The sequence below is a fragment of the Corylus avellana genome, chromosome 3 (genome assembly GCF_965113065.1).
Source record: "Corylus avellana chromosome 3, dhCorAvel1.hap1.2, whole genome shotgun sequence".
Classification (NCBI taxonomy): Eukaryota; Viridiplantae; Streptophyta; class Magnoliopsida; order Fagales; family Betulaceae; genus Corylus; species Corylus avellana.
The window spans coordinates 20,202,466-20,219,279 of NC_142492.1; the positions used below are offsets into that span (position 1 = coordinate 20,202,466).

Here is a 16,814-nt window from a genome sequence, read left to right on the forward strand (position 1 = left end):
GCGACGGATTGGGATAAGCCATATAACGTGTCAATTGCCACTTGTATATCTCTTGAATAAACAATATTATTGAACGTGTCTTCCCCATGCAAACTCGTGCCAATCAATTTCGTTTTATTAATCTTAATTTGATTTACAAGGTAGAGCTAAGTAATACTATAAGTTCCTTTTATATCACTTTTGTGTCCCTTCAAGGATGATGTAATTTTTAAAATTACCATTAACTTTATGATTAATCAGTATTAGATTTTGATCGAATGATGATTTTAAAAGTTATTTTATTTTTTGAGGAACACAAGAGTGATACAAGGACTTCTAAAATTACTTGAGTAGTTAGAACTTGATGTGTGCATAAAACATTTGAGTTTGTGGCTCTTGTTACCTAAAATGACAAGAAGCTAGCTGGTAAGTATAAAAGGATAAACATTAGGTAAAATTCACACTTAAAATTTGACTTGCATCGTAAAGTAAGAGCGCTCAAAAGGTTATATTCATATGGTCAATATTACACTTCACCATGTAAAATACTTGAGATCATAACATACTACCACATTCTACAATCAATGTTCATGACAGTCCACCCTATCAAAACTGACCTAATGGTAACTATCTCTTTTAATAGTTTCCCTTACCTATTAGTATTTAAAAACTTGACATTATGCTCTTACATAATACTAAAACATTTTAATCTAACCTATAAGTAGCCTCTCTTTGTGGCTCAACTACAAAGTCCCTACCCATTTGATTCTCATACTTGATGAGTTGCATTCGGTCCCATACTCTACTTGTTAGCTTGACTCTAATACCAAATAATACAAACTTTTAGTAAAACTCTCTTAAAAACTGACTTAAAAGGAAGAAGGCGTCCAAGAGTTTACATAAACATGGTTAAAGCTGCACTTAAACCATGTAGGACACTTGAAATCATTATCACAATAGAAATTAGACTAGAAAAGAGAATTGTTTTCATGCATAGGACATCCAAAATGATACCAAGTCAATAAGAGTGTCGATTACATTACTGAATAATGGGAACCATGTTCAGGCAGAGATGCAACAAAATGAACCATATCTGGCATCCATACAAATCCATCCAATACAGATTTGAATATACAAGCACCAACTACTGGGAACAAGATGGAGAAAATTATGGAACCATTAAAACATTAAGCACATCATATGCGAAATAGTAAGCAACTATTTCTGTCCCCCATTATACATACTTAGAAAGAGTGAAGCAGGTTTTAGACTCACCTTAGAGAGAGTCTCATTTCTGGCCCTTCTTTCCCCACAAGTGTCCCAACTTTCTAATTCCAGAACCCTTTCGCTTTCCACTTCCAGGACCATCATCCAAATCATCAGCCATCCTGGGTGATCCGCCAAAAGTAGAGTATCCACCACCAGCTGGTGGCTCAAATACACCACCAAACTGCTTATCCATGGAGACACATCTCTCATAGATCCTCCCGTTCATCTCCATATCCCCAGCAAGTACTGCTGCTGCAGCATCCGCTGCTTTTCTCCACTGCTCTGTCTGTACTCTCAGCTTCTTCATCTCGGCTTCCAATGCCTCCTTTGCTTCTTCCACAGCTTTCATCTTCTCACTCAGCTGAGCTGCATTTGCTTCACTTCTTTTCAGCTCTTCTCCCAGTTGGCTCAACCTCAAGGCCGTTTCTTCTTCTTTGATTTGAGCAGATGATATTTTTAAAGCTGCTTCAATCAGCTGGTTTCTCAGGTTCTCATTTTCTTGAATAAACACGTCTAGTTCCTTTTCCTTCTCTTCTAAGTTGGCTTTTAGTATATGTATCTCATTGTTAGTCAGAGCCGAGTCATGGAAGGATGGCATCTCTGGCCCTGGATTTGCCGGTGGCTCTGTTGAAACGTCAATGGGTTTGGTTTCCGTTTCAACCTGATCGGTAAGGTGGGTGTGTTCAATCTTGGGCTCAACAACAGTCACTTTTTCTACTGGAACTTCAAAAACATCAGTTTCGTGCTGTTTGTCATCTGGAGCACTGGTATCATTTTTGATACAGTTAGATTCTTGAATTTCTGTAGGAGGATCCCTTCCTTGGATTTCCACCGGGTCAGGAACAACTGGCTTCTTGCTTTTCTTAGATTCTTGAATTTCTGTAGGAGGTTCCTTTCCTTGGATTTCCACTGGTTCAGAAACAGCTGGCTTCTTGCTTTTCTTAGATTCTTGAATTTCTGTAGGAGGATCCTTTCCTTGGAGTTCCACTGGTTCAGGAACAACTGGCTTCTTGCTTTTCTTCTCCAATTCTTCCTGAGCTTCTTTTTTGGCAGCCTCAGCTGAAGCCAATTGGTCTTTTAGAATCTTTAGTTCTTGCTGTGCTTGCCCAAGTTGAGATTCCAAATCCGCAATGCGGGTACCAAGTTTCTTCTGGCTTAGCGAATCAGTTTGGGCACTTCTTGGGGACCGACGATCTGCTAGCTTGGGACTCCGTTCGGTAGTTGGTCGATGATGCAGTGGATCAGAATCAGAACTTGATGTCCTGAGTGGATGTGGGCCTCGAGGAGACTGCCTCTGAGGCATTTCGGTTCCCCTGTTTATCATGAAGATTCAGGAAATAATTAACATCTAAGAAAAATCCACTTACACAGTTAAAGAGAAAATCATAAATCCTCGATATATAAGAAGAAACTATCCATAAGGCAATTCCTGTAATAGCTTGATGTGGGAAGATTATCTACTATACACACAGTACACCATTATAAATCTTGAGAACAGCCACACCACTGCTAAGAGTACAAGGAAATCATACACCAGGATTGGCTTAACCAGGATCTAAAAGAGGTCCTGGTAACTTACGTTGACTGAGGATCACATACATACAAGAGAAACTATGTTAAGACCAACTGAAAGTAAGAATTGAATATTCACATCATTTTAATAAATGCAACTGATAAGAACAGATCTCAAACTTTGTTACGGAATGCCATTTTTGTGTGCATATAATTAAGAGTCATATTAGTGAATAGTCACTAATATGATCAAGATGCTGCAACTGGTGTTTCGAGTTTATTCTTATGATATGCAACATTTTCTATAATATAATCAACTGAAGCTCCTTAGAAATATACCTAATTGATATCATCAATTTGGTTTATGACCTCATAAATTAAATGATGCTATGCACTTGTTCATTTACTTGAAGATATTCAGCCAATGACTATGCAACTCGATCACATAATATATTTTTCCATATAGACAGTGGTGGAAGAGTTTGCACAAACAAGAGACCTGCAAATTTTTTATTTTATTTTATTATATTTTCGAATAGGATTTGATCGAACGGGACATTCTTCCAGACCTATTGATATGTACGCTAACAAACAACAAACAGGAATATAGCTCATGATTCCTTGTATGTCGTATCTTGCCTCAGAAAAATATTTTGAGAGGAGAAAAGAAGTCTTAATCTATTACAGTTATAAATAGAGAATTTTGTTCAAGTTGGAAAGGTTATATACATACATAGAGCACATTGGAAGACACTAGGATCTCACTATTCAGACAACTGGTTTTGAAGCATGCAACATCAAATCCAAACCCATTTATAAATTGCATTTTTTTCTCTAACCTTGATCTTGGCATTTGATTTGCTTAAAGACTGTTGATAGAAGAAGAGAGATCAAAAGGAGCTTGAAGCTTGTGATCTGCAGAATACAAGCAATGATCAGATGGAGTAAAAATTGAAGGCATTTAAATTAGTGAAATTCAGTAGATTATGGTGAAAATCAGACAGAAGGTGAAGACACTAATTTAGTAGAAGTCAGTGTGAGCTCTTGGAAATGCCATTTACATCCCAACAGAAGGCAGAAAACTTACCTTGACCCTTTTAAGTACAACATGTACTAATCTTCAAATATGTGCTATTAACGAAGAAAAGTCATAAAAAGGTATCCAAGTTTACCAAGTATTCTATTCTTTCCACTCTCAAAAGGGCAAAAAAAACAAAACAAAACAAAATTACCTAAACACTAACCAAACAAAATAACAGTTGTTTTTCCTTTTCCTCTGATATTGAAAAGAAAACATAAATTAAAAATATGCTTAAGGCATCTTATGGCCCAAAAAAAAAAAAACTTAATAGGCCATCTCACTCGAAAAATATTTAGACCTGGACGCCAGTGGCCATGTGGCCCCCTAGCCAATACATGTCTCCAAATGTACAAACAATTTTAAAGGCCTTAAAAATGAGAAAGATTCGAAATGCAATAAAAAAGTTATAAAAAATAATAATTATACAGAAGAAACCACTGTTTTTTTATGAATAATAATTTATTAAAAGGAAAAAACCTCATATATATATATATATATATATATATATATATATATATATATATATATATACACACACACACAAGAGAAGCAACCACCCATTTAGGGTTCTCCATGCCTTCCCTTCAACTGAAACTCAATCATCTAAAACAATTAACACCTAATTCTTCTGTGAAAGGTCAATCAGACAAAGTTAGAAAAGAAAAACAACTTGTCAAATAGAATTTTATTAAAAAGTATAGAAAAAACACAGTGCCCCAACATAAAGACAAAGGTTTGAAGTCAGCCTTAACAGGTGATGGTGGGACTTTGTGGTTTTATTTATAAACAAAAGTGGGATCCCCCTTCTTCTCTCTCTCAATAATGCCACCGATTCAAAAGCTGTCTAAATTCTGAAAGGTCATGCAGTTAACAAATACTTATGGTGGATTACTGATCATTTTTGTATTCAATTATCTTCATCAACTTTCTTCTAAACAACCCCAAAGGGCGTATAGTACACAAAAACAGTGTCATCAAGGAGTCCTAAAGCAGCATTAACTATATGATTTGAGCAATATTATAAGTAAGACTTTTGTCTCCATTTTATCTCAAGATAACGTGGCTTTTAAGATGATTGTTAGATCAACTTGTTCCCTTTTATCCATAACCGTGACATAGCTTTTAAAATCAACGTTACTAACATGTCCAACTTATAACATTACTCCAAGGTTGTCTTTTCTATTTAGCAAAAGAAATAATGGAAGTAATAACCATAATATAATAACAAGAAGAAGAAGTTAAAATCGAATAATTTGAATGCTTGGTTTTTTTTTTTTTTTTTGCAAAACTCTAGGGCCCCCTCGTATTTCCCATTGTTTCAGGTGGGGTGCTTCTGGGACAGTGTAAAAGCATTTCGGTCATTCACATTTAAAGAAAAAAATAAAAAAAAAATAAATAAATCTCTTCCCGAGATTGTTCATAGGAGTTCGAAATCTGAGAAGGGCAGGGCAATTATGTCATTTAAGCATTTTCTTATCAGCTTTTCCACGGCTGAAAATCTGATGCGCATGTCTCCCAGGCATTGAAAATGGAGTATAGACAATTGATAATGATGACTATTAACGTGACGAATAAAGGTAAAAATTAAAGCCTGCGAGAAGATCTGAAGAATCACAAATATGAAACTACACATTTCACCACCACATTTTATCAACCACTTTCTGGACATCTAAACAGACCAAAGATGAGCAGAAGAAGCACAAAACTGGAAAACATATTTTTGAGCTAAGCCCAAAAGAAACTATAGAAGAACAAGTTGCACCCAAAAGAGGAAAAGACATGGTAAAGAAGATCAAAACAAGAAAGAAAGCGAAACTCACCTTGATATCTTTACACAAAGACAACGCTATCACTTAGCTACTTCTCTTATAGGATCTGAGTAGCTAGCGTTTGGGAGAACTCCATGAGAAACCAACCCACTTTGCAAATATCAGACACTGGGAGGTAAATCAGCGACTAAAGAGAGAATGAGAAATGCTCTGTTTTTTGGAAAGGCATGGACTGGGCGGTAAAAGCTGTATCAGCAAAGCTATTAATGAAGCTAGAAAGAAGAGAGCCTCTATAGAGAGAGAGAGAGAGAGAGGTTTGAAGTTTGAAGTTTGAATTAAAGGTGGTGGTGACCGGTGAGCGTGTGATAGTGCAGCTAAGAAGAAGCAAGCGGAAGAGGACAGAAGGGTAGTTTTAAAGAAACGGGCAAATAAAATAGTTGTAATTTAAAGCTCGGGAAATCCACCCTGTCTCTTTTGCAGTGTTTTAACTCTTCCATATTTGTTTCTTTTCTAACTTCAAACCTTTTCTTTTTGTGTTTTCTATATTCTCCCACCCAACACTTGGGTCGCCTTTTTTTTTTTTGAAACCACAAGAAACAAATATCAGATAAAAACAAAAGGATATAAATTTCCACTAAACAGGACTGTATGTATGAATTCTTTTTCGGGTTAAATATCCCTGAACCATTTTTATTTTTTCTTAGTTAGGTTTTAATTGTATCGTAAATTGTATCTAGCTTATGGTTAAAAATAGAGATGATAGTTTATGTTTAACTTTTATCTATAAATTGATGAAAATTTACATCAATACCTTCAAAAACGGACATGTGTTCATATACCTCATTTAAAAATTAAAAAACTAAAATAATTAATTAAAAAAAAAAGCTGGAGCCACACTTAACTTGCAAAATGAGGGTGGCCTAGCCTAGGGTGGTTTCAGCCATTCCAGACCAGTCGGTCTAAGGTTGGCCGAACAATACAATGTAGGGATGAAAATGCAGTTACGGTTAGTAGTTATTAGCTAAAAATGCTAACCTCAACCTCAACCGCCTAAGCGGTTAGTAAATCAAATAACCACATCCGCTAACCCCTAGGCAGTTAGCGGTTATTAAATCAGAGAAAATCGGCATTAACTGCTAATCGCTTTTTAAAATGAAAAAATAATAATTAGAAAAAACTAAAACGGCATCGTTCAACGATAATACCTTACTACATACGACATTGTATCTAGAGTTTTATACTCTTTTATTTTTTACTTTTTTATATTTAAACCACTAACCCTTAGGTGGTTAGCGGTTTTTCCAAATCTTAAAACTACTAACCGCACTACCTTAGGCGGTTAGCGATTAGTGGGTGGCTACCCCCACTGCCCTTGGGGGTGGTTCACTAACCCTTAGGTGGTTAGCGGTTTTTCCAAATCTTAAAACTACTAACCGCACTACCTTAGGCGGTTAGCGATTAGTGGGTGGCTACCCCCACTGCCCTTGGGGGTGGTTCAGCCACCCCAAGGGTAACCCTCAATATATATATTTTGGCTTTTTTGGGGTAGTTTTAGCTACTGTAAACTAACATTTCGTAGAAGACATTTCAAAGTTGTTAGGGCCCCTAACCGCCCTCACAAAGAAGAATCTCGCTACTTATGGACAGATGTTTGTATGGAAAACTTCCAAGAATTGAAGAAGCGACTAGTGTTAGTGCCTATGGTTACATTATCTATAGAATTTAGGGATTTTCGTGGTTTACAATGATGCCTCGAAGAAAGGATTGTGATGTGTGCTCATGCATAATAGCAAGGTTATCGTGTAGTGTACTCATTGGGTCAATTGAAGTGCTTCGAACAAAATTTCCCAACACACGGCTTGGAGCTAGTAGCAATCACGTTTGCTCTTGAAATTTGGAGGCACTACTTGTATGGCGAGAAATGCGAGATTTATACAGACCACAAAATCTTGAAGTATTTCTTTACTCAAAAGGAGTTGAACATATGGCAGAGAAGGTGGTTAGAACTAGGGCTGGCAAAACAGGTACCTGACACGACCCAATTACGACCCGCGAGGACCCATTACATGATTAATCTATACACGAACATGACCCGTTTAGCTAAATGGGTTAGTGGGTCTAATACGATTATAACATGAAAAATAGCTGGATAACCCGACACAACCCGTTTAACCCGTTTTACATAACCGGGTCATATTGGGTAGACACGATCCAACACGACCCGTGTTCTTAGAAGGTAACCCGACACGACCCATTTGAAATATTTCAACCAGAACACATATCCATCACAAAATTCAGCTCTAAATACACACATTCAAATCACAAAAACACAAAAATTTCCAATCTGTATATCTAAAACACCAAAAAAAATCACATAAAAACATAAACCCTAATAGAAACTAACCTTAAATATCAAAGGCCATAGCCCAAAAAGAACTCCAAAAAACACATCTCACCTCGATCTACTAGTCTACATGTACATATCTTACAAAAAAACCCAATAAAATCAACAACACAAGGACCTAGTTGGATCCAATCCCAATCAGATCAGAGGCTGATCGGAACGGAGGTGAGAGAGAGACTGCCAATTAGGACTGAGCGACTGAGGAGGCCAAGCGTGAATCTAAGATAGAGAGTGGAGAGAGAGAGAGAGAGAGAGAGGTGCCGCTATTCGATCTTCGATCCAAGAAAGAGAGAGTCCGCCAGTCTGCCGATGAGAACTAAGGAGGCCAAGCCAAGCATGATATTGTGATAGTGTGAAGAGAGTTTCATAGAGAGAGAGAGAGAGAGAGGCAGCTTCAAGGAGTTGGGCGTTGGGGGGCTGTGTCGGCAGTCGGCTGAATCAATGGCTGATGCGTTAGGGTTAGTTTAGTTTAGGGTTTTTCTTTTTCTTTTTTTCTTTTTTTTTAAACGGGTCTAGCGGGTCGACCCGCAAGACACAAATAGTAACCGGGTCTTAATCGGGTCAACTCGATAAGGCCAAACCCAATACCTGTTTTTTCGTGTCGTGTTCGTGTCGGGTTCGGAGGTCATGTCAAAATTGCCAACCATAGTTAGAACTGATTAAAGATTATAATTGTGATATAAACTACTATCCCGGTAAGGCGAACATCATGACAGATGCATTGAACATGAAATCTACAATCAGACTAGTTGCATTGGGAGTTTCCCAGCCACAATTGAATATGGAGTTTGGGAGGTTGAAGTTGGAGGTCATTAAAGAAGGAACACCCGCACTTATTTTCAACATGATTGTACAACCAAAGTGGTTAGAAAGGAACACCTGCAGATTGACTTTATTAAGTGAATAGAAAATAGAGAAATTAACTATCGTAGCACAAAATAATGTTTCTATTTTTTAGGGGTAATTATCTTTTTTCCCCATGAACTACCACGCTCAGTCAATATGCCCCCATGAACTAACATGCTCACCATCCGACCACATCAAACTACCATTTACTTACCAAAAACCCCCCTTTCGTCAGTTGTTGTGACAAATGCCCACATAAATTAATAGGCAAATATTCGCAACGTTTTACTCGCAAGTGTATAAGATCAAAACAATAGTATAATAGGCAAATACGAGATCATTCCAATAAGGATTGGTAAATTATGCTTAGAAGTAATTTCCTATTTAATTAACAGGTTTAAAACAATTGTCACAAATTGAATTAAACTAAAAAAAAAAAAAAAAAAAAAAAAAAAAAGAAATACTAAAACTAAAATGATTAGGGTTTTGAAATCCACCGCTAACCATACTCAAATAAGATTAACAATATGCTAATATTCCAATTATCTCTAGATATCCAATGTTTGTCAACCTAAGGGCATGATATTTACTCCTTAAACTATTGATTTCCCTAAACAACGAACTAGACATGGTATCTACTCTAGTTCTTTTCTTCCCCAAATGGCTTAGCATGGTATCTACTAAGTTGTTATCTAAGGAAGCATAGATCTATGAAAATCGGCAACAACACATGGCCTAAGGCATGGTATATACTCCCGGTTCCCCATGTTGATTAGCCCAAGAACTTGTGATGGGATTCTTTTGTCACTCTAGTAAGCTCAAGACTCGGCCATCCAAATTGACTTAAATAGCATAAATCCAAACACATGCATATGATCAAATACATTTATATGAAGAATTCAAGTAAATAGGAAGTAATCAAATTAAACACCCTAAAGATAATTGTAGCAAAGAAGCCAATATTGCAACCCTAAAGAGGCATGATTAGGGCTTCAAACTAGCCCTGATTAAATTACTAACTACATAACAAAAATAAAAGGGGAAGAGAAGAAAAACTCAAACTCCTCTTGATCTACCCTTCAGTTTTTTTCCAGAGTTTGTGTCTGCTTCTCCACACTTGATTCTGAAGAATAGAGAGTCTATTTAGAGAGCTTAGGAGAGACCTAGAAGCCCTTGTAATCCTAGGAAATTTGGAGGTTTATCTCCTAGTTCAATTAGGATAAATCCAAGTGCAAATTGGAATAGGATTCGTCAAGATTTGAGTCCTTATATTGCGGGACAATTTTGGCATAACAAATGTCCGAATTAGATAAACCCTATTTCACAATTATTTGTATCAGTTTGAGTTAGCTTTTTCAATGCCACTAGTTTCACCTCAATCCGATACTTGAACCGAAAGTTATGGTCAAAATATCGAGACGTTTGCAGAATCTAAATTTGAATCAAATTCGATTTTTACTCCAATTAGAGAAATTTCGAATTAATCATTTCCTTAATTTAATTAAACTTAACCACATCATATAGGTCTTCTATTATGATTGGTTAGGCTTAACCACATCTTCTAGATATTCTCAAAGTGTGCTTTAAACCCAAAGTTTCTAGTTTTTTCCCAAATTGCCCTTTAAGCTTGTAGCTTTTCCAGAAATGCTTCATTTTCTTCAAAAACTTATAAAAAGACATGAAACACAAAATAGAAACAAAATATCACAAAATAACAAGACTAAGAGATTAACGTATGAAATTAAGGTGCTAAAATATGTATATTTTAGCACTTATCATCAGTCAACCACGTTAAAAAACTTGAAATGACACAAATACCCTAACTTTATAAACAAAAATTACATATAATACCTTTAAAATTAAACAAATTAAAAAATATATATTATTAATGTATTAGTATCAGTTTCAATAAAAAAAAAATTAAAAAACCAAATAAAATAAATATATAAATATTTAAAAAAAAAACTTATAAATTAATTAATTTTTTTTTAAAAAAGTTAATATAAAAAATTAAAAATTAAAAAAAAAAAGGTTAAAAAAGACTTAAACTAAAAAAATATATAAATACAAAATCAGTCAATGTGGTTAGCTTAAATTAAAAATCCATTCGTGTGATATATAATAATAATAATAATAATAATAATAATAATAATTCAGAAATTATTTGGATAGGCCAAAATAACAATTTAGTCTTTGTAATCAAATTTCGTCAAAATACTTAATGGATTTCATTAGTGTATCATATCATCACCAATAGAATGATGATAAGTGTCATTCTGAATAAATAAAAAATAAATATATAAACTAAAAAAAATTATCAATTAATTTCTTTTTTTAAAAAAAGAAAAAGAAAAGAAAAGAAAATAGGCAACCACCCCAATGTGGGAGGGGGTGGCCTTCGGGCCATCCTAGATCCGGTTGGGGGTTGGCTGCACACCACCCCCTGAGGTGGTTGGGGTGGCCACGCGCCAACCCCATGGGTCAGGGTGGCGGCAAGCCATCTCTGGGGGTGGCCAACGCTTTTTTTTTTTTTAACTAATTTATAAGTTTTGTTTTAAAAAAAAAAAAGTTTTATATATTTATATTTTTTATTTGAGCGTATTTTTGTCTTTTAATGATATTTAACGCCGAAATGAGAATATTCCATCTGATTTAACGAGGTTGACTGATGAAGAGGGGTTTTTGGTAAGTAAATGGAAGTTCATGGGGAAAAAAAATGTAATTACCCTTATTTTTTTTAATGTTGTTTTGTTATGAATTATTTGAAATGCAGTAAGGATTTGTTTGAATATTGTTATTTTTTTTATGTGTTGATTTGTCGACTAAGTTGAGTATATTGTAATATTTCATAACTACGTAGATATCTCTTTTTCTGATTTTTATGGGTGTTTATATATTTATTTTGAGCTTAAATCTTGCATTCCTTTTTTTTTTTTTCTTATAGATATGATCAATAATGATTATAGCACTCAAGATGATACAAGTGATAGTGATTATGGTGAAGTGGAAAATGAAAATTATATTTTATTCTAGCAGCTGAAATAGTCGAATTTGTTGAGAACTATTATATGCCATATATTGTGATGAGTGCCAAATATTGCATATTTGGATCCCTTAATTTATATTAGTTAATCTTTTAACTGTGTCGTTATTTAATGTTTTGTGTTTTTAGTGTTTAGTAGGTCGTTGAAGAAAAACTACAGATTTAAAAGGAAAAATGCAAAGTTGGAAAGAAATCACACTTTGAGAAGACCTAGATGATGTGATTAAGTTTAACCCAATCAAGGAAATGATTAAATCGAAATTTCTTTAATCGGAATCAAAATTGGATTGGATTCAAAATCAAATTCTGTACATGTCATAGTATTTTGATCATAACTTTTTTCTTAAATATCGGATTGAGATGATTTCAGTAGTATTGGAAAGCTAACGCAAAATAATACAAGTCGTTGTGAAATAGGATTTTCCTAATTCGAAGGGTTACTATGCCAAAATCACCCCGCAATAAAAGGACACAAATTTGGACGAATCCTATTCCGATTTCAGACTAGTATTTTGACTGGGAGATAGACCTTTGAATTATCTAGGTTTACTAGGGCTTCTTGGACTTTGCTAAGGCTATAAATAGACCTCTTTGCATTCAATAAAAGATACACAAGTCCAGAGAGCAAAATTCTACAGCTTTTCTCTTTAGTTTAGTTTTTCTTTAGGTTTAGGTTTAGATTTTATTTTTATGTGGAGCTAAATTCCCAACTAAGGTTGGGAATGAAGCTTCACCGATGAAGAACAATATCAATTTTATGTAAGTCTTTATTTATCCGATTTTATTGAGTTTTATATTTCAATTTTTTTACTTCTTTTCAATTAGATTGAATGATTCTTGGATATCTTTTGTGATTCAAGGATACACTTGATGATTTGAGATAATTCAGTACAATTGAGTGCTTGACTTTATTTGCCTAAAAATTGGATATCCCTTGTGATTCGTTCTTCGGATACATTTGGTGTTTCAATTAAAATGGGATATCTTTTGTGATTTACGGATACATTTGATGATTTAATTGATATTGGATTCATTTTGTGATTTGTGCAATGAATAGATACATGTGATGGTTTTGATTAACTGTTGAAGCATAGTAAAACATATTTAAGATTTTAATTGTGAGAACTTCGGATAAATATTGATGAACATAGAGTATTTTGTTATGATTCGGTGAGTGTGGATTCACAAACCTTAGTCTTTATCTTTTGTTTTATTTTATTTAATTTATGTTTATCCTTTAATTTTCAAAACTCAAAATTCAAACTTTTTTTGGAACTAGGTTAGGATAAAATTAGTTTAGTTATAAATTGTTTTTCAAAAACACAATTCCTTATAGAATCGACCTTGCACTTGCAAAACATTATATTGCAAACAATTCGTGCACTTGCGAGTTAAAATAAATTTGCACAACATATTGCAAAGGAACCTTGTATGACCTCTTCACAAATAGGTTATAAGTGGGTTATGGAGATTCTACAAGGTAATCCTAATAGGTGCAAACAAAATTTTAGAATGGAAATATAAGTATTCATTTACTTGTGTCAAGAGTTGAAGGAAAGATACCATTTAAGAGGTACTAGGAGCATAACGATTGAAGAGTTGGTGGCAATGTTTTTTAATACTTTAGGCCATGGGGTTGAGAATAAAATAGTGCAAGAAAGGTTTCAACGTTCAAGGGAAACAATTAGTAGACATTTTACTCGTGTTTTAATGATTGTTTCAAGAATGGTGTTCGACATTATTAATCCTATTGATAGGGAGTTTATGGATATTCCAGACAAAATCCGTGATGATAAGCAGTATTGGCCATACTTCAAAGATTGTATTGAAGCCACTGATAAAACCCATGTGCCAGTTATAATTTCTCCATCAAAACAAATACCATATATTGGTAGAAAATATACTCCTACTCAAAATGTTATAACTGTTTGTGATTTTCATGTGTTTCACCTTTGTTTGGACTGGATGGGAAGGTACTGCACATGATACACGTATTTTTTTTGGAAGCTATTCGAAAGGAAGTATTGTGATTTCCACACACCCACCTAGAGGTTTGTATTTAATAAAAATAACAATTAAGAGTTATACATGAAGAACAAAAAAAAAAAAAAAAACTTTTCAATAATTTTTATGACCATTATTCTTATATTTTGCAGACAAGTATACTTAGTAGATGCAGGATATCCTCACATGAAGGGATACATGGGCCATATTGATAAGTGCTAAAATATTCATATTTTCAGCCCTTAACTTGCATGTTTTAATCCTTTGGTTTTGGTTAATTAGGCCATTTTACTTCTTTTTTGTATTTTCTTTGTTTTTTAGGCTTTTGGAAGAAAAGAAAGCGTTTCTGGAAGAATTACAAGCTTAAAGGGCAAATTGGGAAGACCTAGAAGATATGGTTGAGCTTAGCCAATCATGGTTAAGTTTAATCAAATAAAGGAAATGATCAATTCGGAATTTTTCACATTGAAGTCAAATCGGATTGGATGAAAAATTGGATTCTGAACATGTCTCGGTATTTTGACCATAACTTTCAGCTCAGATATCCGATTGAGGTGATTTAAGTGGCATTGGAAAGCTAACTCAAAGGGATACAAATCATTTGGAAATAGTATTTTCCCAATTCGGAGTGCCGCAAGGCCAAAATCACACCACAATTCAGGACCGCAATTTTGGGCGAATCCTATTCCGATTTGGACTTAGGTTTTCTTTATCCTAATTGGACTTGGACTTAAAACTTCGAATTTTCTAGGTTTACTTGTGTAACAAGGACTTCTAAAGCCTATAAATAAACCTCTTAGGTTCTAGGCATAGCCTGCATAGGTGTGGAGAAAGAGGCACAAGCTCTGGAAAAGAATTGAAGGCTGAATCAAGAGGAGTTTGAGTTTTTCTTCTCTTCCACCCTTTTATTTTTATTATGAAGTTTATATTTTATTTAAGGCTAGATTGAAGCCCTAGTTATGTTTAATTAATATTTCAACACTGGCGCCTTTTTGATGATCTTGTTGTGCTATTTAACTTGATTAATACCTACTTGCATGAATTCCTCATATGTGTGTGCCTGATCAACATGTGCATGTGGTATGGACTAGTTAGTTGGATCAATTTGGATGACCGAGTCCTGGGTTTAATTTAAGTAACAAAAGAATCCACACCGCAATTCTTGGGTTAATCAACATGGAGAACCGAGAGTATACTCCCATGCCCTAGGCCTCGTGTGTCCGTCGATTTTCATAGAACATATACTTTTCTAAAGAACAACTTAGTATATACCACGCTAAATCCTTTAGGAAAGAAAAGAGTTAGAATATATACCCATGTCTAACCCGTTGCTTAGGAAAATTTATAGCTTAAGGAGTATACACCCATGCCCTTAGGTTGGCAAACATTAGATATGCATAACATGATCAAAGCATTGGCATATTGTTATATTAGCTGAATATAATTAGTGGTGGATATCAAAACCCTAATCCTTTTTAGTTTTTGTTTATCTTTTATTTTATTGAATTCAATCGTGACAGTTGAATTTTATCTTTTAATTAAATATGAATCTACTTCTAAACATAATTTACCAATCCTCGTGGGAATGATCTCGTATTTGCCTACTATACTATTGTTTTGATCTTGTGCACTTGCGAGTTAAAACGTACTAAATATTATCTATTAAATTAGGTAGTATTTGACACAACAAAAGAAAAAAAAAATTAGGTCCAATTTTTATGACCATTATTCTTATATTTTGCAGGCAAGTATACTTAGTAGATGCAGGATATCCTCACATGAAGGGATACATGAGCCATACAAAGAGGAACAATATCATCTACCAGACTTTCGTCGTGGAAGCCAATGGAGGGATATGCATGAAATCTTTTATCATGCACATTCTTCACTTAGATGCACTATTGAAAGAACATTTGGAATTCGAAAAAATAGGTGGAAGACATTGCATAGCATGCCTAATTTTCCTTATGATAAACAAGTGAAAATTGTGGTTGCGTTTATGGCTCTTCATAACTTCATTAGGAAACATGCAAAAAAAGATACTGAATTCCAACCATATGATGATGAGGAGGATTTATTAACTAGGCGATAACGAAGCACAAGATGAGTCAAGCATACAACAATCAGAGACATCGAATAGAAATTCTATGAATATTGAGTGTGATCATATTGCTAATCTACTTATAACTCGTTGATGTTGTTCTTTTTTGTTGTTGTTTTGTTATCAACTATTTAAAATGTTATAAGGATCTTTGTTGTGCATATATCCATCTAAATAATAGACGATTAAATGTACGTTTTACTAGCAAGTGCACAAGATCAAAACGATAGTACAAAGAGCAAGTACGAGATCATTCCCACGATGATTGATATAAATTATGCTTAAAAAGAATTCCCTAAATAATTATCTGAATGAAACAAGATAAAAGATTGAGTTTAAATAATAAGAAGGAAATGTAGGATTTTGATATCCACCGCTAATCATACTCGAATAAGACAAACAACATGCACAATGCTACAACCTTATCAAGATACTCAATGTTTGCCAACCTAAGGGCATGGTATTTACTCCTTAAGCTATTGATCTCCCTAAGCAACAAATTAGGCATGGTATCTACTCTAATTCTTTTCTTTTTCAAAGGATTTAGCATGGTATCTACTAAGTTATTTTTCAAGAAAACATAAATCTATAGAGATCGACAAACACATAAAGCCTAGAGCATGGTATCTACTCCAGTTTTCCATGTTGATTAATCCAAGAACCTGTGATGGGGTTCTTTTGTCACTCTAATAGACCCAGGACTCGGTCATCCAAATTGACCTAAATAACAAATCTATTCTACATGCATATGATGATCAAGCACATTCATGTGAGGAATTCAATAAAACCGGAAATAATCAAGTTAA

The 16,814-nt window shown here is 34.4% G+C and overlaps 1 protein-coding gene across 1 annotated transcript; it reads right to left on the minus strand.

The window, feature by feature from the left end:
- Positions 1–1,137: 1,137 nt before the first annotated feature.
- Positions 1,138–5,960, minus strand: ICR1 (interactor of constitutive active rops 1). The gene is made up of 3 exons (XM_059586662.2): positions 5,662–5,960; positions 3,600–3,675; positions 1,138–2,561 (listed from the first exon to the last, which is right to left on the minus strand). The coding sequence occupies exons 2-3, from the start codon at positions 3,611–3,613 to the stop codon at positions 1,268–1,270; spliced, it is 1,308 nt and encodes a 435-aa protein (XP_059442645.2). The 5' UTR covers positions 3,614–3,675; positions 5,662–5,960; the 3' UTR covers positions 1,138–1,267.
- Positions 5,961–16,814: the final 10,854 nt, after the last annotated feature.